Genomic DNA, 26955 nt, shown 5'->3' on the forward strand with positions numbered 1-26955 from the left:
TTCACTTCAACAAGGTGGCACATTGCTGGACCACTACTTCAACTTTAGTGTTACTTCTCTGAAGCTTTTTTTTTTTTTTGAAAATTTTTTACATTCTCGGTGCCGTTAAAGATCATGCTTTTCCTGAGCAATCAATTTTTTTTTTCATGCTATGCAGCCAGTGGGACGGAGCTGCCTGCGCTGAGAGAGGAACATGTCTTGCATTCATTACGCATAAAATCTTGGCGTGAGAAGTCCGATAATCATGTCGATCACAGGCACAGAATTTCGTGACGACTCAACAGGACGACCATTGTGCCAGAGCAACTGCTACTGTATGCGTGACATTTTGATGGGGCAGGTGGCAGAGACGGTGAGGAAGAAAGGCCCTTCCTGGAATGGCTTGAAGGTGGACGGGATCACATTGTACACACCAGCTGGCACACGTTCTAACTCAAGAACAGTGAAGCCGGACCTGAAACAGGAAGCACACTCAGGCCTACGGAATAGCTCTGTTGTAAGCAGTGCAGAATACGGTGAAGCACTCAGTCAGGCACCTTGTTAATAATAAAGTAATAATCATAGTTGAGGCTTAACATTCCAAAACCAAAATATGATTATTAGAGATGCCAATCAGAAACATCACTCACTTGAACATTCCTGATCCTTTCCGAGCAAAGAAGTCTGAACATGATGGATTGTTGACGGTGACAGTCACTATATCAAAGCCGATCTGGTATTGTCTGAAGCCAAAAAAGAAACAAAAACAGCCACAACTCACTCAGGCACTAATTATAATGCATGGTATACTTACACAGAAGTATGGAGACAATTGTGCCCAATAATCAAAAGGTTACATTTTTTCACGTCTTTGTCAACCACATCAAAAATAACTACTGATATTTTTACACAATCAAAGGAAAAACATGATCCTAATAGGCATCCAGTCATGTCAATGTAGTTCAAAAGCACAACATTCTATATTTACAGCATAACACTGTCTAAAAAAAATAAGCCTTTTGAACTTGCATATGATTTTTTTTTTTCTTTCAGGTCTCAGGACAACACTGTTCATAATATTACAGGTGTAAGCTAAGTATGTAACCAGGTGTGAGCTTTTGCTATGTGTAAAAGGACCGATTAGCAATAGATCAAGAGCAACCTATACCAACTTTCTCATTGTAAACAAATATGTGCTGTACCATTATTCATAATAATGAAAGCGTACTGGAAGGCTGTCAATCTCTGGCTAGTGCCATGTTCTTGACAGTGTTATCTCTCTTGGTGCTGACGCATGAAGTACCAAATGACAATTTCATAAGATTCCTTGACCTCGGGCTGTATTTTTCGCCAGCAAGAGTATGCTGGAGCTATGAACCGCGAGGGAATAAACCGGTTCTTCCATTCACGTCCGTTCATTCGAAATTGGTAAAACGTGTGGTGATAAAATCCTGTTTTCAGAATTCACTGATGAAGTCGTGCCACCACAAGCTTGATGAGAGCTTGTGGGCTCAAGCAAAACGTTTATTGAACTCTGGCTACCCCTTGCACTTGTTGACCGCTGTCGCCGAATGTATAAGCAGGAAAGGAAGGGCAAACGGCAAAGACCAGGCAACCGCCACTAAGGCAGGCAAGGTTGCTGTAGTGCCTTACATGCATGCCATTTCGCATAACTTGCGAAGGATAGCAAGGAAGGCGGGTGCGGATGTAGTGTTTTCTGCTCCCGAAAAGTTGCAAGGAATGTGCAAAAAGGTCAATGCAGAAAGTAGCGGGAAACAGGATTGTAAGATTAAGCACCGGGAGAAATTTGTGAATTGTTGTTGTGGTGTTGTCTATAGCACTCCTTTGACTTGCGGTTGCGAATACATAGGCCAATATGGAAGGTGTGTGAATGAAAGACTAAAGAAGCACAAGTACAATGTAGAAAGAGCTGTATGTGGTCATTTAGCCCTTCACTGTCAGAGGTGCGGTTGCGTCCCTATGTTCCAAAACACCCGTATACTCTTTAAGGCCCGTGACAGAACCACACGTGAAATTATTGAAGCTTTTGTAATAGACAAAATGAAAGAAAAATGTGTGAGTGTGGCTTCCATAGCATTATCATCTAAAGAAAAGAAGTATCTGGAATCTTCACTTTGACGGGCTAGTGTAGATTGTCGCTATCAGTGATGACACGTGCATGGGCTGTGCTGTATTCTTGACGTGACATTATCCAGGTTTTATCGGTCTACTGTTGTATAAACAGCGTGTGTGATCGCAAATAAAACATTAGTTGCAAGTTAGTGCTGTGTGTGTGTGCATCTCTCCTTTGTGTGTGTCCTTGTCGTGGTGCGCTATACCAGTGAAAATAGTGCACAAGCTACCAGGTAAAGTTCTCTGTGAAATTTTAAGTAAACATTGCAGCTTGATCATCATAACCAGCCTAATTATGTCCACTGGTGGAGAAAGACCTCTCTCCCAGTAACTGGCTACCTCATGCTCTGTAAACACTCCATGCACCACCAACCACTGCCCAACCGTCCACTGGTCATCCGGCCTTTACCGAGTAGCAATACAGTACTTCTTACCACATGCCTGCCAATTCATCCACAGGTTGTACCGGAAACCAAACTTTTCTACACTTCTCCCAAACAAATAATGCGGTATAGTGTCTCACTTTGGGCCTTTCAGGCTGACCAGCATCTGATTGTTGTCGTGGCTGCTCTGCAGAGACACCTGGTACACTGGATTGCGGCTATACGTCTCTGGATGGTTGCCACAGCCACCGGCCGTTGCTGCTGTCCACATCCCATGCTTCTCCTGCACAACAGGTCAGTGGCAATTCTCTGAGATGACTACGCTAAACAGTGATAGCATTCACTGATGACATGAATCAAATGTTTAAGGTTTTTTGCCAGACACTGAATGCACTGATCAAGCTCTGCCTATAGTACTAAATTTCAGTAGCCACCTTTAGCAAAATGTCAATGTAGAGATCAGCATGAAGCAACCCACAATGAAATAATGGTACACCACTTTTACTGTTATCTCTAGCAAGACATACGTTGAGACACTACTTCCCGCGGTCTCCCGACACTACACTAGTGCCGGTTACTGTCCCTACACAACATATTTGAAGGGCAGTGCACTATCTACCCAACAGCAAGCATGGTTGTTCAGATGCAGTAAAGGGGGCCCAGGCACAATTTTTTTTTTCATAATTGGTTCTAATGAGACTTTCCGAGTTCATGCATATATTAGAATGAGAATTTTAAGTATACACTCATTTTTTCTAGTATAACGTGTAGTTTTTGAAATACCAAGTATTTCATGTGCTTTTTGGAAAGCAAGGTCATTTCTCAACTAAGAAAGCTGAAAAGTAAATGATCATATCCCAACAATCTGGAATGAAGAGTGGTGTGCAGTACAAGAAAAGTTTATGCTTTAAACCTATTCGAATTAAAGTTATGGTACATTGAACATTCGCGAGAGAGTGAAGCTGGGATTTCGCTCATGAAAGTACAACATACCACATTTTTTGTTCAAATTGGTTCAGAGCATAAATTTTTGTCGCGCTGAACCCATTTCCGAGCCCATGTTATTGCGATATGCCGATTTACTTTGTAACACTCTCAGTTTAAGAAAAATCTTCCTGCACAAAGGGCACATGAAATTTTGTCTTTTAAGAACTACACATCGTAGTATTATAAGATTGCATATTTGAAATCGGCACACAAAGATAAATAAAGTCAGCCAGTTTCATCAAAATCAACTAATCGCCATGCTCCCACTTAAACCCTGTCTGAAGATACCATGGTGCCTCTTGTCATCTGTATGTCTTCAATAATTTACTATGTCTCACTGTTCCTACAAAATAGACAAGAGAACTATAATGAAATACTACTTTTGTATACTGTTACACTCATAGCTACATCTCTTATGTTTTGATAATCTTGTTTTCATAGTTATTCTTTTTATGCAAAAATATGTTATCCTGGGTATTCCCCCCCCCCTCCCACCAATAATGCCTTTGGGTGATGCCGGTACTTTGAATAAATAAATAAATAAATAAATAAAAATAAACAAATAAATATGACCTATGGCATGAGTGCATGGTGCAGAACATGCAAAAACACTCTTTGGCTGTTACACTATAATGAACATGCTGTTAACTTTCATTCTACAAAAAACAATGCATAAAAGCACAATCTCATTGTTGCAATGTGCATCCTTACACAGAAAGGCAGGCTCTAATCTGTCAATGCATCACAATTCTTTCATGGTTTATTCTTTCGTAAAAATCAAGCAAAACACCTTGATAACTGTGCATGTATCAACAACCATGGTTACAAATGGTCTATAGCTGGTTGTGCAATACCTATTCAATTCTGCACAACAGTATGAGTAGCTGAAGACACTGTGCTCCAATGGGCTATAACATGAATAAACGTGGCTGTTGCAATGTTTTCTTATGTCATTTACTCAAGAAGTCTCGCTTCCTTTCATAATTTTAAAAGCAGCTTAGTCTCGTAAATTTTTTAAAGCAGCTAATCGACCTGTCATTTCATATCTTCCATTCATGTGTGCTTCTACAGGTATTGGACTACCCTGAACCTGATGGCAGTGATGCCCGCAAAAAGGTTTCAAATGCACATGCAGGAAAGAACAACAACAAGAACAGTGCAAGAAATCCTCTATCACTATTCACAAAGCTGCAAATATGATATACTATACCCTTCGCACACCCACACAATTAAAAAGCAATGTTAAAAAACTAGGGGTGTGCAAATATTCAAAGTTTTGATCATGTTTAGAATAGTGTTTGTTATCACCTCATCACATTCTCGTATTGCCGCAAAGCTTCTCCATAAGCTAGAGACAGACATTTAATTAAATGAGGCCCCTTCAAATTTTTTAAATGCTTCACCTCATCTCACGCTCGTATAGAGGCAAACTTGCCTTTCAAACTCTGCTACGGTCACATGTTTACTGACTCGAAAAAACGCTGGTTCCAACATGGAGATGGGGCTCAATTAATGCAGTTTTGGAGATGAAATTTGGGCAGGAAGTAAAAAAAAACTGAACGCTGCAAATTTTCAGCATCCAAAATCTCAAATGTCAATGTATGTTAACATCGATGAGGTGGATTTGGAACTACTAACTGAAAAGAAGCACTACCTCGTTTGCCTTTGCCTTTCCTGTGTGAAATGTTGTCGGCAACACTTTGGTTGCACCAAATCATGTACTAATACAATTGGGCCTCTGCACTGTCTCATTCTTGATAAAACAACTATGAAATACCACACTGCCAGCACTTCATTAACCTTGGGTCAACTTTTTTTTTTCCGCGATTTCACTTCAAACTATTTGAAAAACAATCTATTCGATTCGCACTCACACTTCAATACTGGAATTTGCTGCGCACCCAAATTTTGCTATTCCCACCGCTCTACAAAAACCTTTGGCACTTTGCTGCGAGGGGATGTGCATTGCTGAGTTGGTGGCAGCCTCACCTCACGAACGTATTTGTAAGGATTCCCAATCGGTGCCAGCTGGAACGGGCAGCTGCTGTAAGCCCGCAGTGTGTAGTGAATAGTGTTGTTTTTCTCGTACTGTGACACCACAAGGGTGTAGCGGGTGTCCCCGCCCTTGGGAACCACCATTTTGCACAAGTAGTGCGGGCTGTTAATACGCACACCATCCAGGTACGGTGGAGGATCAACTGTAGGAGAAATTCATCAAAATAAAAGAAAAAGAGAGAAAACTGTAAAGACGTTCACCAACACTTCTCAATAATAAAATCACACTATTTTTGCTCTGGAAAGATATGGGTATAACAATAAATGATACTTCAAGGAGGAAAAACAAGCCCATTACTAATGTTCATGACGAGGTTACCATGAAAAGCTCCAGTAGTTTTCGCACAAATATGGACGCTAATGATAACAGGATCTCCAGAAACATGATAATATAAGACAGTACATCAAAGGCCGACTCCGGCGATTTTTCAACTATGTCAAGGTAATGGTGTTATGTTCCCGAGACACTCTTGTGACGAGCCCAATCGCTGAAATGACCAGGAAATTTGAGAATATTTTTTAATAAGCAAAAAGGTGCAAAACCGAAACCGAAACTTGACCGGGCGCCTTGTCTGCATTTTACGTACTATTTGGTAAGAATCGGAGGCCGTATAGTGGTTTCGCTGGCGTGAAGTATGAAAACTGTGAAAGCCAGACCAGTGAAGCTCCGTCCGAACACCACATAGGAAAGGCAAAAGGTTTTCCGTGCTATACCCGTGTCAAACGCTGCCACCATCGCCTTGTGGCCAGCATAATAAACGCTGTGGCAGCCAAAATGGCAATGCTATAAGCTACGTCACTTCCGTTGACATGCCAAACATGACGTCACACAGACAGTGTTGCCAATAATTCTGAAAAGCGAGATGAGCTTTTCGAGGCAATATTTAAAATTCATTTGCAAACAATCAGTGCATCTCTCAAGCTCTTAATTTAGCATAAATGACCTAAATGTGTAAAGGAATTTACCCAGTGAATTTCATTCAAATCCATTGACCTCGAAAAATCGCTGCAGTTGGCCTTTAAGCCAAGATGGTGGCTTGCTACGGTGCTGAGAATGGCTTCACTCATATAAGCCAGCGAATCTTGCTTAAATCCAACAAAATTTGTGTTAGCTCCTAAAGTGACAGCCGCCCCGCCGTGGTGGCCTAGTGGTTAAGGTACTCGGCTGCTGACCCGCAGGTTGCGGGCTCGAATCCCGGCTGCGGCGGCTGCATTTCCGATGGAGGCGGAAATGTTGTAGGCCCGTGTGCTCAGATTTGGTGCACGTTAAAGAACCCCAGGTGGTCTAAATTTCCGGAGCCTTCCACTACAGCGTCTCTCATAATTGTATGGTGGTTTTGGGACGTTAAACTTCACATATCAATCTAAAGTGACCGTTCAATAATGTGACATCCTTTCTTTTTGATCGTGAAAGTCAGAGAAGGGGGCTGAACATTATTTTAATTTTAGTGATGGCACAAATCCTACTAAACATCGAAGCACTTTTTGGGCACAGCAGGTTTTTCCACGTCAGTTCGATAGGTCCGACGTGAGCAGTGTGAGCAAAGGCAAACAAGCTGAACTCACAGGGCAGGTACACTTTCCTCCCGTTGTTCTTGTACACCAGCAGACATATGTATTCGCGGTTGTTTGCAAAGTCCTCCTGCAGGCACGAAACGCAATGGAAAATTAGCTCAATGCATACACAGTCGATGAAGAAGGAACACTGACCCTGTCTATGATGTGCCTTGTAAGCAGGATCCACACAGCACAACCCGACTTGCTCAGCTCGAGTGAAAATTGTGGGTTCTCGCCAATGTTGTACAAATCCTTGACCGGGCCACTTCCGGCATTCCATGACCTGCAGTGCAGTTCAATGCAAACAATGACAGCAAGGACGACAGAGTAGCCAAAAATTTTTTTTTCGGAGGGGTTCAACCACCTTTCTTTTATGTGTCCGCAAGTGTTTTTGTATGGGTGTGAATATATACAAATGCATGACTGGAATATTTTGTGGTGTGGGTAGTGGGGAATTCAACCCCGGACCTCGCCACTACACCAATGAGTAAGGGTAATCAATAAGAGTAAGGATATTTCTCAGACACTGTTGTGCAGTTTAATCATGTATTATTTCTTTTCTTGTCTAGCAAAAGAGCAGAAGGAATAGTTTCAAAGTGCTGCGAGCTTTAGAACAAGGATGACTGTGATGAAACCTTTTAAGAAAGGAAACAACAAGACCTTCTGTGTGGTGTGGCTTCAACATGGGACTACCCACCGTACTTTGTAAACACATTTACACTTGAATCTCCGCCCGCAACACTTCGGAAAAGGGTCTGAGTAAATTATTACTAACATAATTTCATTTTTTTCTTTATTGGCCAATTTTAATTTCTATGTGAAGTTGCATTACTGCCTAGCGTAAAACACATCGAAATCAATTTGATCCCCACAGTATGCAAAGTTACAGTGTAAAACAAAGCCCATAAAGGCGCAGTTCGATAAGGATCCTTGCCTGTGAGTGCAGTAGGTGTACTGGAACAATCCCGGGTTCCAGTTGAGGTAGGCGACGTCAAAGAAGTGGCACACAGAGTCATAATCGATCCAGAATACTCCTGCAGAATGAGGTTTCAGAGTACTTTACGCACACATCACAATTGAACCGGTTTAACAGTGAACCCCATCTTTATCGGAAGATGAGAACAGAGCGTGCAGACAACTGTGTGCTCAGTAGAAAGAAATACTGCCGGAGCAAACATCGCTTTAAGTGAATACAAGTTCGCATATGCTCAGTCGGTTAACACATCAGTCATGCAAACAATTTTTTAAGTGCTGCGGCTTTGGATGTCATAAGTGTAGCTACAGTGGGTAATGACGGATGCTGAGGTGGAACACTCTAAGCTTTTTTTTTTCCATCTTGGGTTGTTAGACCCGTTCCACATCAATATTTTTTTTCAGAAAGCTGTACGCCTAGTACCAACAAAGCTTTGTGGCCATAACAAGAGCTTCGATTGTTAGACACAAGGTTTTGTTCTGCGTAAAACAATCTCCTCTGGAGCAACGTATCACACTGGGAATCCAAAAGAAAGGTAAGATGGGAAAGATGGAAGGTTGCGATGAGAAATTCGCAATTTGGGGGTTGGTGCTGGAGCCAGTGTTTCGACAAATGGACTTGCCCTTCTCAAGGCTGCAACTGTTCACACTAACAGATACAAAATTATTAGAAATTTTGAGCAATTGAAAAAAAACCTATTTTCTTGTTTTTTTTCTGAAATTTTGAACAAAAAATGGAAACGAACAAATTTTCTTCAGCATATGACAATAGTTTATTGTCAGTTATGACTTTCATTATGTAAACAATAGAAGTGAAAGGCTTTCTGTCTTTTAGGAAACGAATAGAGCGTTTAAATGATCGAAAGGCCACAAACATCCCCACGAACTCATTCAGTTCTCTGTGAATGGATGTGGCTTCTTAAAATTGTTACGGCAGTTCAAGCAAACGCCCCATAAATGTCTATTTCGTCGTGACTTTGACTACAGAAGCAATGATCAAGATGGTAAAAGGATGAAGTTCTACCTCTTATTCAAAGTCAGTATCACTGGCTTTATCTGTACCTTTCTTGATAATTTTCAGATGTCGCATTGTGAAAAGTGTAGCTACTGTTGCAGTGCTTACAGACAGCAGGTCCCCATTTCCTACAAATGTTTGCCCCAACAGTGAAGAGCATTAACACGTCGGAAATCAGCCCTAGAATAGTAGAATCTGCTTACACACGGCTTTATATGCGCAGTTCTGCCACGGTTCACAAGAAGGAAAGTCAAAGCTGAACAGTAACGGGCACCAAAACATCTGAAACCACCCCACCATGACCGCACCCGAATGATGAAGCTATGCTAGAATAGCGAGACTGACGCTGCAGCTGACTTTATGTGATGTTGATAGCAAATGGCCAGCCGTCGTTTGGTGTTTTGGTATCGTGTCCGAGGTTTAATTTAGCGTTCTGCATTTAGTTTCACATTCAACGCTACGTGTTGCCTAAGCTTTATTTCTGTACGTTTTACCCTGCGGAAATTTTGGCCAATTTTTTAAACTGCATAAAAAACTAAAAAATTAAGTTTTCTTTTCTGAATTTTTGCGCTTTTTTCCCCACTTCACATCTCTAAACTCGCTACCGCACTAGAATTCTAGTTATCATAGTTCAGTTGTAATAAGAAAATAAGCACAGTGCAAGCCGCGCGACTGTTTGCACACACGAGCACAGCCATACCGTTATCAAACATGGCAGCGTTGTGTGGGTCGTATCGCAAAGCCTGGGCTAGTGCTGGTGTCCAGCTGGTGGTGTCACGCTCAGAGAAGCGGCCCTTCCAGCGAAGGTGACTCCAGGGGTTTTTGAGCAGGAACAAACGCCGACCCTGGCAACCAATGCAGAAAAATACTAAAGCATCTTTTCTCGTAGGAGTCATTTGATAAAAGGAGTACTGACAACAACTTGAACAGCTTTATAATACAAAGAATACCAAATTCTTCTCGCACGTGAAGAGATAACACTTAGCTAGCCAGACGTCTGGGAAACATATCTTATGTGATACGTTTAAGCGGGTCTTGAAATCCAAAACTTGGCACCACTGACACTATCACAATGTCATGATTCATAAAAAAAGAAAATTTGCTGGTGAATAAGGAAAGTTCTGACATTGTTGTGTGTTAAAAAAACAGAAAAAGGTATTAAATGCATTTCTTCTGGCTATTCTCATGTGTCACAGATCTGACAGAGAAAGCCACCTTGGCGTGACACTATGGCATTTCCATCTCCATAATATCAATAATGAAGGTGGTTATTAATGACATATGCTAACACAACAAATTTTGGGCATTGTAATGCTCGCAAGTATACATTTTAGGAAAACAAGCATCTAAATCTAAACAAAAAAAAAACGCAAATCAACTGCGTTAAGTTAGTCAATACTCCTTTAATGAACTTCTAAGTTGAATTAAATGATTCTCAGTTTATGTAGATGTTATTAGAAAACATTCAACTGCATATAAAAGAATGCTATTTCTTACAACAGCTAGCAGAATTTAGCATTCACATAAAGCGCCATCAACTCACCTGCACTTGGCGTACATCGAGCATTGCATAGGCATGTGAAGGTACCAAGCCTGACCGTTCTGCCTCGGCCTCACTCAGCTCCCCGGTGGCAAGGGTGACCAGCACATCACCACGTTGGTGTCGGTCGAGCAGTTTGTTGAATAATGCCTCTGCGTCGAAGGGTGTGTCTGCGCTTCCATGAAGACTGACCCGTTCGGGGATCCAGCCAGTGAGTGCATGTAGGTCGATATTCTGCGCCAGAAAAATGTTGTTGCTCAGCTTAAGTCAGGATTATCAAACAGCTCTATATAAAATAAAATGAATAAGAAGAATAGAACAGATGTACGTAGTAATCTTTTAACTAATCTCATGGCCAGAAACCATTGACAGATCCAAAAGCTGCCAGAGAAGGGTGAACCGTAGGGAAGAAGGGGGCAATAGCCATTGCCCCCTTCTCCCCTAGAGTTCACCAAGTTTTAGTGTGTGTAAAGTCAGGTTTGACTAATTATGCCAACTTAAACACTTGTTGCCTAGATTGATGAAGGCCTTTACACGAGGGTGAAAAGATGTTTATGACGCCAGATATCACACAGAAGTTATCAGTAATTAAGCAATGCAAAAAGACTACAAAAAACGAGCACTGTTCTCAAGTCAGTTAACGCAGTTCCCCACTGCACTAAACAAAGCTGGCAAAGTTTCACCATATGTGGGTCCAGGCTGCTTGGTCGATGGGTCGCAGCGGGGGGGTCTCACGCCAACAGCAGGGACAGGCCAGGCATGGTTGAAATACAGCAGAATTGCTGTCATTGGAAGAACTCGCCTCAGGGCCAATGGTAGGCCCAGGTCTTGAATGCGCCCGGGTCCCAGCACAAAGAACCGGCGCCGGCTCCAGTACACCAGTGGAGGCAAACAACCCACGGACAAACTTCAGGCAGCGTTCTGCTTCGGGACCAGGACCCGACGAGCGCCTCGGCCTGCGACTGCAGTCACGTTCTCCAACCACCCTCTTCTTTCTTCACTTCTCCCTCTGCCTGTCCGGCTTGGCTTCCGATCACAGTTTTTTGTCTTCAGGCCTGACTTGTCGTGGTCTTCATCGACGCACCACCACCGCGCACCACACGAGAGTACCGTGCACAACCTGACAGTGTGATCACCCATGTATAATCGAAAAACCGATTGCAACAGAGTAGTAGGATGACTGCCAACGAATATTAACAGTATTTTCATGATGCATATGATGGGAGTCTTGTGATAACATTAATTCCATAAAACAAAGTGAAACGATCCTCCCCCTCACCTTTAATAGCAATCGCCCATTATAGAGAGGGGTGGATCTGCTGCCACCATGAAGCACCTCAAAATGAGCTTGATTTGTGGGGTTTAACGTCCCAAAACCACGATATGATTATGAGAGACGCCGTAGTGGAGGGCTCCGGAAATTTTGACCACCTGGGGTTCTTTGTGCACCCAAATCTGAGCACACGGGCCTACAACATTTCCGTCTCCATCGGAAATGCAGCCGCCGCAGCCGGGATTCGAACCCGCGCCCAGCGGGTCAGCAGCCGAGTACCTTAGCCACTAGACCACCGCGGCGGGGCCCTCAAAATGAGCTTCACATGCTTTTCATGCTCAACTACAATGATAAATAACCATAAAAAATGCTGGTTTCAGTGACAGCTACGTCTAATAAAATCTGCTGCTCATTGTCACAAAAGAGCACACAGCATTTTCTCTATCTCAATGTGGAATTCCCATAGCTCACATAGCACTGAGGCTTGAAATACCTAGAAGAAACACAAGAACAAAAATCGTCAGCACTTACAGAGTTTGAGCCAGGGAAGTCATAGCCGCCCATGACCTTCATGTAGGCCTTCTCCAGCAGTGAGACCCAAAACTCATTCTTGTTGTTCGAATACGAGCACAGCATCTCCGAGCTCTTGCCCATTGGTAAGTAATCATCGATGACAACCTGACCAAGGTTGTATCCAAGAAGGTGAATTGACCACAGTTAAGTCTCTGATTAAAAAATAAAGAATGGAAAGAAAAGAAGAAGAAAAGAATTACCTTTCTTGGCACGCCATTTATGTTAAGCTTGACAGTGTATTTGCCACAAGGATTGTATACAGGCTGTCCCTGCCTGTTCTGGGGAAAGATTATGCTGAAATATGTGAAAGAAATGTGATGCCACTAAGTAATATACAGTAACAAATTTGGTAGTCATGAAATAAGAAAGTAAAAATTAATTAGAACGATACAGAACGCTAGGTCAAACTCAAGGCTACTCTGATACTGGCTGTACTTTTTTGGTTATGTTTAGTATTATTTCCAAATGTACCTAAAGTATTGCCATAAAAACTTTTCCCAGTTTATCTAAGAGTGGGTCATTAAAGTAGACTGCCACAATGCCACATTTCTCCGGGTTGATATTTCTTATCCTAAGTGTGGACAAGCAAGCAGAGTGTTGGTTTTTTTTTTTAGCACACTAAGCTTGATAGAGGGGTCAACAAACTTGGCAAGAGAAACACACAACCTGCTACGCAATAACTCTGCAGCCCTGATGTAGTTGCCACACTTATTGTAACCCTAAAGTAGGAGTCATTTCCCTTATGAGAAGGATGCTTTAACCTCTACATAATTGCTGTATGGCTACTACAACTGAGCAGCTTTAGTCCTGTATATTAAGAGGATCTCAATCGTTCAAAAATTAACAGCACAACGTAGTACGACTCTAAATGCAGAAAAAGGCTTGTAAATACACTATTATTATGCTCTTTCATGCCTTGCCTGATTTGGCATGCATAATGTCATTAAAGGATAGTCACATGATCACAAGTCCCCGCACTCCTTTTGAACAGAGTTTTGTCATTTGAATTTTCAGCTTAAACTGCAAATCATTATCGACACAGTTTAAATTAAAAGCAAATGGCCGATGTAATAAAACAAATACTATAGTACAAATACATGCCACTAAACTTCCAAAAAAAACATATATTTTCTGTGTGATCTGTAGACATTTTGTACATTAGTTACATACATTAAAAATGTATGTGCTAACAGTGGCCTATTTTATGCACACTAGATCATTATAAATATATCCATGTCCCTACCTTGTAATTATTTTTTTCTTGAACCGCTTTTCATACAGACCACTCACAGCCAAGGATGCCACAAATGAGCAGTCTGAAACAACAGTCTGAGAGAAGAGCAAAAGAAAAAATTGTTTGGTAAAAAGCAATTTAACACAAAGACTGGCTAGAATAACATAATGCCTATAATGACCATGAAAGAGATACTTGATAGCAGCCGTCCTTTTTTATTCACCTAGTACACTTTCCTGCAATGCTGGTTTAAAGCTAGACCACTCAAGAACCTCCTCTTCCTTAGCAAGCATGTTTACTATACACTGTGAAGCACACAGGGCTGGTAAAATAGAAATCAAGTGAACCACAAAAGTAGTGTGCCTAGCCGAAATCTAGCTTGTAAAAATTAATGAACATAGGTTACATATAGGTATTTTCAAATGAGCAATGTGTCATCACGCATTTAGCACGACACTCTGTATAAACAACAGGGTATCATGGTGTGCCTGGAAGTCAAAGCCCATTCCCACAAATGCTATTGGCCTCCTGCTGAAGAAGCGTGCAGGCGTACTGGTAACGCCATCATTCCTACCAGTCTATTGGCAAGCTGTCTCGCATACCATCCTTGAAGCAGTGTGGGTCTCATCGCTCTAACCTACATATCCCGTGTCTTTGATGATATCATGCACCAATCTCACTGGCAATTCAAGCAGGCATACCTGGCGAATGCTGAAGCAGTCGACCACTTCGATGATCTTGGGATCGGATGACAACTCCTCGAGTCGTGCCCAGTGGCTGAAGGAGGCACGCTGTTTGGGCGACAGAGACAGCCTGCCGTCGGGATCGCAGAATGGCAGCTTGAAGGCAAAGCGGTCCCGCTTGTCCGTCTCCAGGAAAGGGACGTACTCCCGACCGTTGATCACTGATGTCTTCCTGGGCCGGGCGCGAGGATCATAACATGCCATGGCAATGGCACATCACTGCACGCCACTGCTCAGCAAAGTCTTGGAAGTCTGCAACCCTTCCAACACTTTTCCTTTTCTTCTAGCATAAAACACTGTTGTAATTCTGCTTTCCCATTTTAAGTTGCCACTCTAGCTGCATAACACTATAAACAGCACACCACTGTTTCCTAACCAATTCAGCTTTAACTAGGGCTGTGCAAATATTCAAGATTTCGGATATTTTTGTAATAGAGTTTCCTAGTCGATTTCATTCCTAGGAAAACTTTATTATTCGAACTTCCCAAAGACAAATAAAGTCAACGTCTGACAATGGTGGCTTTCAGACTTTTAATGAACTTCACCCAATGAACTTCACCCAAATGATGAACTTCACCCAAAGCTGCCTTTCAGGCTCTGCTATGGTAGCAAATGTTTTTACTCAAGAAAATGATGGTTCCGACATCGATATGACAAGTATGGTACAAAGAGATGAGGGCTCAATCATCGCTGTTTGGGGCATGAAATTTGGACAAGAAGTAAAAAAAAAAATCAGACGCCGAAGAATTTTGGCATCTAAAATTTCAGATGTTTTTATGTATGGATGTCTACGAGGAAGATTTGGAACTACGGGCTCAGAGAGAACACGCTTCTCCGCCACATCGCTTGTGCTTAACGAAAGTTGAAAGAGGAGGAGAGGCTGAGGAAATAGCATCTTTGCCTTGCAGGTGCAATGTGTCAGCAACACTTGGATTGCATCAAATTGTGTACATAGATACAATTTGGCTTTGGCATCTGGCTTTTCTTTCTTTCTCTCTCTCTCTCTCCCTGCATTGTCTCATTCTTGATAAAACAACTATGAAACATCACGCCACCAGCACTTCATCAACCTTGCCTAAAGAAACACTTTCATGCTGCTAATTCATAATAATGTGCTCAGGAATCCTCTCCAGCTTTTTCTTCTGCAATTTCACTTCGAAGTATTTAAAAAATACCCCAGAAATATTCAAAAAATATTTGACTCGATTCACATTCCCACTTTAATATTTGAATTTGCTACACACTTACAATTTTGCTATTCGCACAGCTCTAGTTTTAACCAAAAAGACCAAGAAAAGAAAATTTTCTACAGTGCCGCGACTGTTGTCCAGCTCTGAGCCCTACTTCGATAAAATCAGTGATACTATCTTACCCTAGTACCATCAAGCATAGTCACAGAAGATTTACTGTACGTCACAGAGAAAAAGATGACAAAAAAAGGAGCGGCCACATGCATTGTAACCATGTCACTTTATAATAATAATAATAATAATAATAATAATAATAATAATAATAATAATAATAATAATAATAATAATAATGGTGGTGGTGGTGGTGGTAGTAGTAGCAGCAATAGCAACAATATTATAAGAATAACTTTCAACAACTTGACCATCCTATGGTGGTGAAATTTTTCTCAGTCTAAGTTTTGTGCCCAGTTGTGCTTTTAGCAACTTGTACATATTTCAATGTATTTTGCTGCACTGCAATTATGTCTCTCAGGGAGATTTAGGCAAAACAGACATACTACAGTGAATAACAGGGCAGTGCAAGACGAGTCTGAAGGCAGCAGAATCCATAGAGACCTTCCTGTAACGCAATGCTCAACTATGACACACCGCAAGTGTTCTTTCACTACTACACAACCCTTCGAAAAAGAAAATAAATTAGGCAATGCTCTGGCTGCAGCTAATGTTGCTCCTGGCACACTCACAATGTCAGCATATGGATGGAATATAGCACACACAAATATTATCACCAGCAAAAGTATTTTCAACCTATCATCATTGTAAACAAAGCATTTATTTCCTCAATATTAGGGTGTTTTAGCATACTCTTCTGGCTGTGCGTCACACTTGATGCAGAGGTATGACCTGTACTAAGACAGGAGATTAGTGCAAGTTCTCAATTCCAATGCCATCATGAAGTTGATGTGCAGCCTTTTAGTGTCTGACAAACGATCCAACATTAAAACTACAAATAAATATATCAACTTTAATTTTAGACTGCTCTGCCTACAACCATTTAAAATCTTCTCTTGAATACAGGTCACCTTAAATATACTGGCGCTGAACATAAAGAAGACCTCGAGAAATGCAGATTTTACTGCACGTGCGTGCAGTTTAGCAGGCACGTGCATGCGTAAGCGCAAAAAAGCACGATAGCCACTGTAGTTTTACTGACAGCAAGAGCACAAAGAGCCTTCACATCGTCGTACTAGGTGTAGTAGAGCTTCTGCAAAAGCATGTGGGTCATATGGTAGTGTTGTGCACGGAGAAGTGAAGGAGAGTGACAAGGCAGTGCCATCGTCACAGCTTTTATTTGGACGTGGGTGTAGAAGCGGTCGCGGCTCCAGCAAGATCAGCAGCTAGGCCGTTCCACGCTCGCATCCAAATAAAAGCTGAGACGACAGCACGGCCTTGTCACCCACCGTCACGTCTGCGTGCACATCATTTGGTGACTTCAGACACAAGAACCAGTGACCAGCGCTTCATCGCTGCCACCGAGCTGCTGTTCCAGCCATGTTCCAGACAGCCCAAGCCTAGCAGCTGCAATTCGACGTGCCGCTGCCATCATTCCGTGCTGCCTGCGTCGACACATGGTTCGCGGAATTCGAGGCTGCCCTGGCACTTAACAATATCTGGATCCAGGAATTCATGTTTGAAGTCCTGGAGTATGTTCGAAGACGTCTGAACCATAATCGATGCCAGCCGCGAGTCATGGCATCAAGTGCAACCGCCAAGCACCATCTTTAGTTTCGTCCTTTTGAGGTCGCGAGCCCTCTATTTTGCACATCGTCCAAACGAGGGCGCTACACTAGCTTCAAGCCTTGTTATCACATTTTGTGCGGACACGCTTGGTAATGCTAATTTATGGTGTGTTCAGGGGTTTTCACTAATGACGCCTTTCATTGGCGATGCCTAGCCATCTAAGAAGGCTCACCTTAGGACCTCTATCTCATCACGTGTATAACCTTCGCTGCCGCTGATGAGTAGCTTGTTCCCGGCATCTCGCACGTGTTCTCCATCAGCTCCGGGAAAGCTCAGAGAAGAGGACGTGGTAGATGCCTCTGAGCTGAACCTGGTGGTCAGTGAGGAGTCGGAGGCCTTGCTGCCACCAATGGGTCTGGCCCCTTCGAGCATAGGCGCTGACGGCGCAGGTCGAATGATCGTACTGCCACTGCCACAGCTGCTGGCCAACTTGGCCTTTATGCTCTCTGCCCTGCGCACCCACATAGATGGTGTTGCATGTTTCATTGCCAAGAGCCAAGTGCATGGACAATATCGGTAGGAAAATTTTGTGCTCTTTCTTGGGAGAGGATCTCCGTCTTGGAAGAGGGGCTAATAACTCCAAAAAAATCATGATGTATCCAGAAAAATTTGTACAGTTTTAAAAGTTTGGCTGCTTTCAAAGCAAGAGAGAAGTCACGTGACTAGACTTCTGTACGATCCAACTCAGGGGTGAGAATGTATATAGTATATAAAACTACATAAATGGTTTTCCACACGCTCAACCCAAAAAACGACAACATTCTGTGGAAAGAAGTGTGCCACGGCTCAGGATGGAAACAGGGTTGCCACTGACTTTTCAGCGAAATTTGCCAAACCACGAGCGAAAATTCGCCAAAAGTCAGCATTTTCCTTCAAAGTTCGCCAAAAAAGTCGCCACTCAACATAAGTGTGGCTGGCCTAGTAATAAAGATAGTAATTGTGTGTGGCCCTTGAAGACAGTACCGTCCGTAACCCTAAATTATATTGACGTTTTTTAATGCCAGTCGGATCACCCACTTCACCATGGGAGGGCTCACTGGGCTTAGAGTCCCATCAACCACTTCACCATGGGAGCACTGAGAAAGGGCATGCATGTACCAGCAGTGTCCCTGAAGACTAGCGCCTCATAACAAAAGTTTGTGATGGTTTCAGCTGCATCGAATACAGGGTGAAACAGTCTTTGCGCCAAGAGAGGAACGGCGTACAGAGCCTTCCTGCAGATTTTACAGAATATCATTGTAGTGCAATAATGTGTCCGATAATCGAACAACTTAATAACAAAACAACAGAAATAAATTCGAAAGAACTGTGTACCCGCGGCAAGGCCTGCACTCAGCTTTCTTTGAAGTTATTCTTACGCTACACATTCACCTTAGTGCAGTTTCTGAAGGCTGCCCAAAGAAATCAACTTCTTGGCTGGCTCGAAAAGTATGTTAACAAATTTAACTTCTACATACAAAATGAAGGAGTACTACCGTACGTAGTCAAGAAGTCAACAAGCTATCGAGGACAGTTAGATGTGTGGTCAGAACACGTGGCCTAACCATCACCTAGCCACTTGAGAAGCGAAACTTTAAAGAAGATTAAAACTCTGAAAGCACCTAAAAAACTTATATAGCACCACTTCGCGGCACGCGAACCACTTCATTGACATAATTTTTGCTGGGAGGTTGCTGGTGGACGCACCAGTATGCCAATGTCTCAAGGATATAGATAAATTTAGAAACAGGATAGACGTGCTGAATTGCGCGTAAAGTGCGTCTTCTACTGAAGGCTCTTAATTTATGAAAAATTGAAACGATTTTGTTGCCTTCTTCTTTCAAAAACACTGAATATAGAAGGCATAACTAAGTCTAGACCTAAGGCAAAAATCCCCGAGTCACCATTTATAATTTTAGGTTGCTATGGGCCTCCCAAATTCGCCAATTTGCCGAAAAATTGCCACCAGTGGCAACCCTGGATGACACACACTTCAGCTGGTTTGCGGATAACTACACCAGTGAAAAGTGCAAGGACATGAAAGACAAATGGGTAAATGCTGCCACATGAAAGATTGTTATGCAATTAAACATACCAAATGATTGAAGATAATCGATTCAACAAAATTGCTTTCTGGTAGGGTTTAAGCAAGCCAACCTAAAGCCTGTCTGTTAGGTGACTAAGTCTCTTATGCATTACTTCACAGCCGAATTATGCGCTACTCTGGCTACATACACAAACCTCATCTTTTTAGTTTGTTTATTTCTGGTGCAGGCATTGTGAGAAGCTGTGCACAAGCAGCTGCCAGCCAACTCTGCTGTAGAAAACAGAATGTGCCTGGCACTCTCACTATTGGTGTGTTTCGTAGCAACAGCACCAGATTTCAATATTTAGTCTCTCAGGCCACCAGTCACCTGTGCTAATCTCTTTATTTTATGACTGTATGTCAGATTAGTTCCTACCTTCCAGTTGTGTTTGCACTAACCCAGCACCTTCGAGACAGGCGGCAGCCAAGGCTGCATCTGACTGCTTGACAGCAATTTAAGAAGCCGTGTGACTAGACTTTTGTCAGATCTCGGTCACACTCCCAACTAGGAGGTTGGAGTATCATCAAGCAGCCCAATTTGAAGTGCAGCTGCTCTTTGAATGGACCAGCATCTTCTAAATGCCAAATTGCCAGCCAAATCTAAAAGACGATTCAAGAGTGCTCAAAAGTGATCACTGATCGCTCAAATGTAGCATACATCCAAGTCTAGTGCCTGCATTCCATCCCTACTAAACTCTTTTTCACCACTTTGGTTCAGCACTACCAAAGCTACGGGGTATAAGAAAGTCGAATGCTTGGGCAGCGAAACGTAGTCCCACATACAAGTGCCTTAAAATTGACAGAGTTGCCTAGAATTGGCTTTTTTTTTTCTTGATGTGCTTTACGCAACATTGATACATATTTTATTCCTTTTTGCATTTATTTCTTATGCATTTAATTATTTTTGCCAGTTACCGCTCGTAACTGTGTTTACGAATCAACATGGCAGCCTCCATGCAGAAGTGACTGCCCGCTTAAATCCGGACTTGCTCTTGCTACATGCCCACTGAGCTGATAACAGTTAACAAATGGTGAAATCAGCCATCGATTTGTTTCATCTAAATCTGGGAATAAAGCATCAGGTACGTTTCGTCGAAATTACCGAGATATGCTGTTTGCTTAGCCACACCTGTTAAGCCTAACGCGCCAATGGAGTGTTCGGACTGCGTCGTGAGACCATGAACGCTTCACCTCCAAATATCAAACATGCAACCTCGCACAGCATTCTGTGCGCGTGGGATCCTCCTTCGGTGGAAACAAAAAATAGAGAAAAGGAGCTTTGCAGCTGGAGACGCGAAGGAAGGCGTCGACGGAGAAACAGACATACAAGAGCCAAACACACAGTAGTTATCCACCGGCATGAAAATCTACCAACTACAGCAGAGCAACAAATTCACACTTCTTCAAGTTCCCGGTGAAGGTGCATGTTTAATAGCTTTACTGCATGTTGAAGTTAACGAGCCAAAATAACTACAATTTGTTGAGCAGATGCCATGAATACAGTGAGAACACTACATGGTGTGAATGAATACATGTGGAGGGGCTAAGCGCCCTTCGTATTGGCTGAGGGGTCTGTAGCCTCCACAGTGCTGAAGGAAACTTCTTAAACAGTGTATAGAACATGCCAGAAACCAGGCCCACTGTGTTCTATCCAACAGTGCACCAGATGAGAGTAGTGTGAATCAAACTCCTGAATTTGATAAAGAAATAAATAAAGACAGTTCACACACACGAAAATATGCCTCTGCTTTCTCAATTCCAAGAACTGAATGAGCTTCAACATTTCCAGTATATCACGATGGCTGTATAGAAAACATCAAAGGCAACCAACCTTTCAAGTCCTTGAGATGCAATGCTGGTGAGCTTTTCGTGAAGGGCCTTGTCATCTGTAGCAGCTCTCTGCCATAGCCAAGAAAAATTATACAAAGGGCCGTTAAATAGTGTACATATAAACAACCAAACCTTAATACCTAATGTAATAATTAGTAACAAATGATCGTCACTGACTCACACTACAACAAACCAGATGGCACAGCAGTGACAAACTTAAGCTGTAAAATTCTGCTGCTTACTGTCCCCCAAAAAAATATGGTAGAAGAAATGCAACCACCGAAGACACCACATGCCTCTAGCTCCACACACTTCATGAGAAATTAGGCCTTAAAACAGTTTTAACTAACGCTGTGTGAACAGCAAAATTTCGGGTGCAAAGTGAATATGAATATTTAAGTGTGAGTGCAAATCTAATGCAATATTTTTTTAATACTTCAATGTGAAATCACAGAAAAAAAAAAGGCAGAGAGAAGTTGAAAGCATCTTCTCAGAGATAGTGACATGAATGTGTCTTTTTTTGGCTAAGTTGATAAAGTGCTGGTGATTACAGTTGTCCTACCAAAAATGAGGCACCACAGGGCCGCATTATATTTGCGTGCATAAGTTGGTGCAACAAAAGTGCTGCTGACAACACTGTACACGTGAAAGGCAAAGATTCTACTTCCTCAGCCTCTCCTGCTCTTTAACTCCTGTGAAAGTCCAACTGACGTGGTGGACAATGGTGTGCTCCCTTAGAGTCCCAAATTCCAAATCTGCCTCGTAGACATCAATATACTAAAACATCTGAAATTTTGGATGCTAAAAATCTTCAACATCCGAATTTCGGACTTCCTGCCAAGGTTTAAGGAAATTAACCCTTTTTAGGGACCTAAACAGCAATAATTGAGCCTCCACCTCTGTCACATCTACTATCATCCCCATGTTGGAACCAGCGTTTTCTTGAGTCAATATATTTGCAATCGTAGCAGAGCCTGGAAGGCAGCTTTGCTGCAATGACAAAGTGATGAAGTGAAGCACATTGAAAATATGAAGGGGCCACTGCCAGTCGTACGTTCACTGTATTTGTTTTTGAGAAGTTCGAATAATAAAATTCCATTGCAAATTGAAAAGCAAACACTATCGGAAAAATATTAGAGATTTCTAATATTCACGCACCCCTAGTTTTAACGCTTTGCAGTCCGAAAAAAACCTTTAACCACCTTACGTTCAGTCTGATCCGAAACTAAAGAAATTGAAGCACAAAAGAACTTGAGCAGTGTCCAGTAACAGACCACTGCAGCCGTGTTGTGTTGTCGGGAAGAGGCCAACAATAAACCGCAAGGGATTAAATATCCTTTATCAGGAAAATACAGCGAGCTCCAATAGACCTTTCTAGTGGAGAGGAGGGTCTCCAACTTTCTGGACTGTTGCATGGGGGTGCAAAAGCTGACATCACAGCTTCGGCAGAGAATCTTTGGGGGGCCACACATGTTCCGAACAGGCCAGGGAAGACTATGGCGACACCCAAGGAGTTTTACCCGTCAAGATGAATAACAGGCAAGTTTGGTACTAGTAGTATGTTATTTCTATAAAGTAGATGAGGAGCAAACACATAATCTGTCTTCTGTTGCAAGTTTCAAACTTCATATACATACAAGAAGCCCATATGTTTATTTAATTGCTATATGCTAATAAGAACTGAGTTATATGAAATAAAAGGCAGAAAAACTAACTATAATAACTAATTTACAGTGAATGTGCCTCTGTAATCATGTGACAGATAAAATTCAATTGTGAACAAATATGCAATAGAAGCCACTTCAGGAAGCTTTTGGAAGAGCTGATCCTAACTGCATGTAAATGGGTAGCAACATTCTAAATGGGTAGCAACATTCCTCATCACAAGTTTATTTTCTTAGCGGTGCCCTGAATGTGCCATAAAAAGCAGATGCACCTTAATTAAGTCAGCTCAAGCAAGGCAGTTGAAGAGACTGAAATGATGGCATGTAATTATGGTGCAATCTACTGGTTCCCACTACACTCCAACTTGAAGTCCACTGGAGAAAGCCTGTGAGGGCCAAACACTTAGCCACTCCAAAAACGATCAGAGGAGCCTTGCCACAAGAAATCCTGTTAAGCATTGATGGTGCTTCCAGTTGAAAGAAAGATGCAGCAGCGAAGGAATGAAGTGTACAATTAAGGGCTCGTTTTTTTTTAGACATATTATTAATGAGATCTAACAGACAATAATGCCAAGAAAAGTAATTTTAAAAGTCATTGTAATTTACATTACAATTACTTTTAATAACATCCCCTATACTTTCCTTCGTATATTTGTGTGTTAGATCTAATTAAGATGGAGATGCCATTAGAAATAACGTAAGCGTAGTCGGCATCCTTGATTTTGGCCAGCTAAATGTAAAGCATGATTTATTACAAAGCCCTAAATGGTACAGTAATCAGCTGTATGGTTAGCTTCAGAACAGTAGTATGACCAAGCAATGATCTATATAATCTGAATCCTTTGTGAGGTGCACTGCGGTGGAGGTGAGGAACAGCTCAAGAAACTATGAAACGAACAGCATGTACGCTGCCTGGCGTTTCTTTTGCTTATCTTTTGCTGTGCCTCCTCCTTACTGCATGGCTCCTCAACTACGATACCAGCTATGCTACAAGAGAGAGAGCTTGTTCCTGTACTGTACTTGGCCGACAGGGGATGGGGAAGAGGAGTGTCCCTTGGGGCTGCGGTGGCGGCCCCACGTGGAACGAAGAGCCCTCACCGCCTGCAGGCAGAGCTCAACTGCCAGCGTGTAGAGCTCCAGAGCCTCCTGGTAGTTGTCAGCCTCATCCTCGTCCAGCGCTTGTGACAGCAGGAACTTGGCCCTGTCCAGTTGGAGCTGCTGGGCATTGCTCGTGACAGGCAAGTGTGTGCTTGACGCTGCGGCCACAACATAACAACGACGGATGCTATCAATGACAACTGAAGATAAGTAAACATCATTGACACATGGAGGAGGACAGCCGGGTTTTACCCCACCCTTCCAGTGCACCCCCCCACCCCTTGAAGAAAGGCAATGCTTTAGTGAAGAGGTGAAAACACCACAGGTTAGCCATGGAATTTCGCGTAAAGGGTGATCCAAAATTATAAGAAACAACTTGTTAATGTTCAACCTCGTATAACTTCAACATTCTTTAAGCTTTACAGTAATGGTGATGTCAATAAGCTAAAGAATAAATAATTTGCAAATTTTTATGCGGGAACTCGGTGCATTGAGTTTTTCAACATTGATATGCATGTCCGACTATGTGCATGTAAGTATTTCATTATGATATGTCATGTACATCTGCACTTTCCACACTGTCTCTATTATGTGCAAGAAATGATGTCACACCATTACAAGGAACATACAAACACAGTTACTGACATACAATAACCAAGACATAACATCTCGGACTCATAACCACTGAAAAGCCTATACCTCCAACAAACAAGCCCTTTGTGAATATAGCGTCACCTCCACTTTCGAGAATACGCTACTCTTAAAATTAACCCCAAGGTCTAGTGAACTACTTCCCATAAAAGTTAAAGAAATTGTCATCCAACTGTGGTGCTGCACATCAAAGGTGTGCTGCAGTTGCAAACATGTTACGCATGTACACGTTACACTCCCAAGCACATACAAACACGAGCCTATGAAAATGCAATCCCTTTCCTCCCCAAACAAGCTCTGGCTATGCTCCTGATGTGGGAGTCTCAGCTTCTATGGGGCTAGTAAACGTTATTTCCTCACACCAGCCTCCATTATACCTCAGGAAGTTTGCGATGTGCAAAAATAATTGCGATGTGTGAAGTCATAAAAAGTTGCTGTTAGGAGCATGAAAACAAAGGAAATTCAAAATGCAGTTCGAATGGTCAGTTTTCTAGTAGCCATACAACACGGCTTCACAGTGAGCAGAGCTTTACAGGTGCAAGTATACATATAAATGACCTACAGCTATGGGGATGCCGAGCAGATGACAAAGCACGGATGAATACATTCCAAAGTGTGTTCACTTTTTCTACTGGCTATTGATCGATTTGATTGATATGTGGTGTTTAACATCCCAAAACCACCATGATTATGAGAGATGCCGTTGTGGAGGGCTCCAGAAATTTCGACCACCTGGGGTTTTTTAACGTGCACCCAAATCAGAGCACACGGGCTTACAACATTTTCGCCTCCATCGATGCAGCCGCCGCAGCCGGGATTCAATCCCATGACCTGCGGGTCTTTCTACTAGCTAAGCTTCCATAGTTCTGCGTCTAGCTAGTGTGATGGAGTATAAAAGGGAACGTAAAACTTACTCAGCTTCAAAAGTTCGTCAGCACGGTTGAGATATTCATTAGCCTTGTCAGAGATGCAAGCCACTTGTGAGCCAGACAGCATTGCCGACTGCAATGCTTGAGCCGCTTCCTGTTCCGAAAATAACAGTTAAAAACAAAAGCAACATTTTGAAATAGAATGCAACAACAACATAGACATGTGGATCTTATATCTGAAAAGTGCATCATGATGGTTGACAAACAGACCAATTGAAAAATCCACAGAATGAGCAGTGGCAGGGCTATCATGGATTTAAATGCCAATGAATGCAAACGTTTTTGTCACCGGGAATGCATTGGACAGCCTGCAGAGATGACTGACTAACATGTAAATTCTACTGTAAACTAACCATCATAAAACAGCTTGCCATCATGCCTGAAGATCCGCGGACGAGTTCACGAACTATTTTATTCGTGAGAGCTGTTTGTCATCGACCAGGCACCTTCACTAATAATATGTCGAAGACTGGTTGTCAGCTACTCTTCTTGTAGTGGATACGGCCAACGCCGAATCGTCGCACACGGCCTAGCAGACACTCTCGTCTCTCAGATACAAACGGCATCATACCACGCCTGTTTACAGCACCCAGCAACTGATGAGCGATTGAAGTTGTGAGTACACGCAGATACGTGAATACATCGATAGACACATTGACAAATCAATTCTGCCTTAGTACAGTCTGATTTGGATGAATTCATTCATCCTATATATCGTAGTTACAATGAAGGAAATCTATAAACCAACTTCAGCGCTATTTGCTGGCTTATTGATTTTTTTTTTATTTCATAAGTTTGATGCGTTGTGCCACAGTTCTGTTGCACTTAGGGCATTTGTACAGAGGCGACGTTAATGCGATTTTCGATACAAGAATCGTACGCTGTTTGACATGTCAGCCAGGACGGTATGAAAACACACCCTGTAGTAGTAGGCGGCGGGACCAGGGTTTCCCTCCAGGTCGAACTTGACAGCCCGAGATGCAAATTCCACAGCATCGTGTTCGTACTGGGCTCTGCTGGTTTCGCTCATGACGACTGACTCATGCCAGTCACTGCCGATGCACAAGATGTGCCTGCAAGGGGTGACAGCGGCGTTGCCCAAGTTCGAATTTGTCAACGATCTCTAGGTATTCATTCGATTCAAGAAATAGTGTCACACAAGCTACGAACCTCGACAATTCGACCTCAGCCACAGACAAGCAGGGCGAGCAAGCAATAAGGCAGCTGGCCAGCTGGATTCAGTTGGCTTTGACCTGGCTGCAAATGTTTTTCAACATATTGACC

The 26955-nt window shown here is 42.5% G+C and overlaps 1 protein-coding gene across 2 annotated transcripts; it reads right to left on the bottom strand.

Annotated features, from left to right (window-relative positions):
- On the bottom strand, positions 1–26935 carry LOC119188242 (calpain-7). Of its 2 annotated transcripts, none has more exons than XM_037436186.2 (19): positions 26842–26935; positions 26591–26744; positions 25657–25765; positions 24092–24249; positions 21331–21398; positions 17607–17885; positions 14403–14616; positions 13711–13796; positions 12668–12761; positions 12426–12572; positions 10625–10855; positions 9782–9926; positions 8029–8128; positions 7248–7377; positions 7104–7179; positions 5472–5680; positions 2636–2778; positions 630–722; positions 1–454 (listed from the first exon to the last, which is right to left on the bottom strand). In XM_037436186.2, the coding sequence occupies exons 2-19, from the start codon at positions 26699–26701 to the stop codon at positions 310–312; spliced, it is 2538 nt and encodes an 845-aa protein (XP_037292083.1). In that variant the 5' UTR covers positions 26702–26744; positions 26842–26935; the 3' UTR covers positions 1–309. The 2 variants fall into 2 exon arrangements, with proteins under 2 accessions (XP_037292083.1, XP_075751637.1); XM_075895522.1 differs by having other exon boundaries at positions 24014–24249.
- Positions 26936–26955: the final 20 nt, after the last annotated feature.

The sequence above is a fragment of the Rhipicephalus microplus genome, chromosome 1 (genome assembly GCF_043290135.1).
Source record: "Rhipicephalus microplus isolate Deutch F79 chromosome 1, USDA_Rmic, whole genome shotgun sequence".
Lineage (NCBI taxonomy): Eukaryota > Metazoa > Arthropoda > Arachnida > Ixodida > Ixodidae > Rhipicephalus > Rhipicephalus microplus.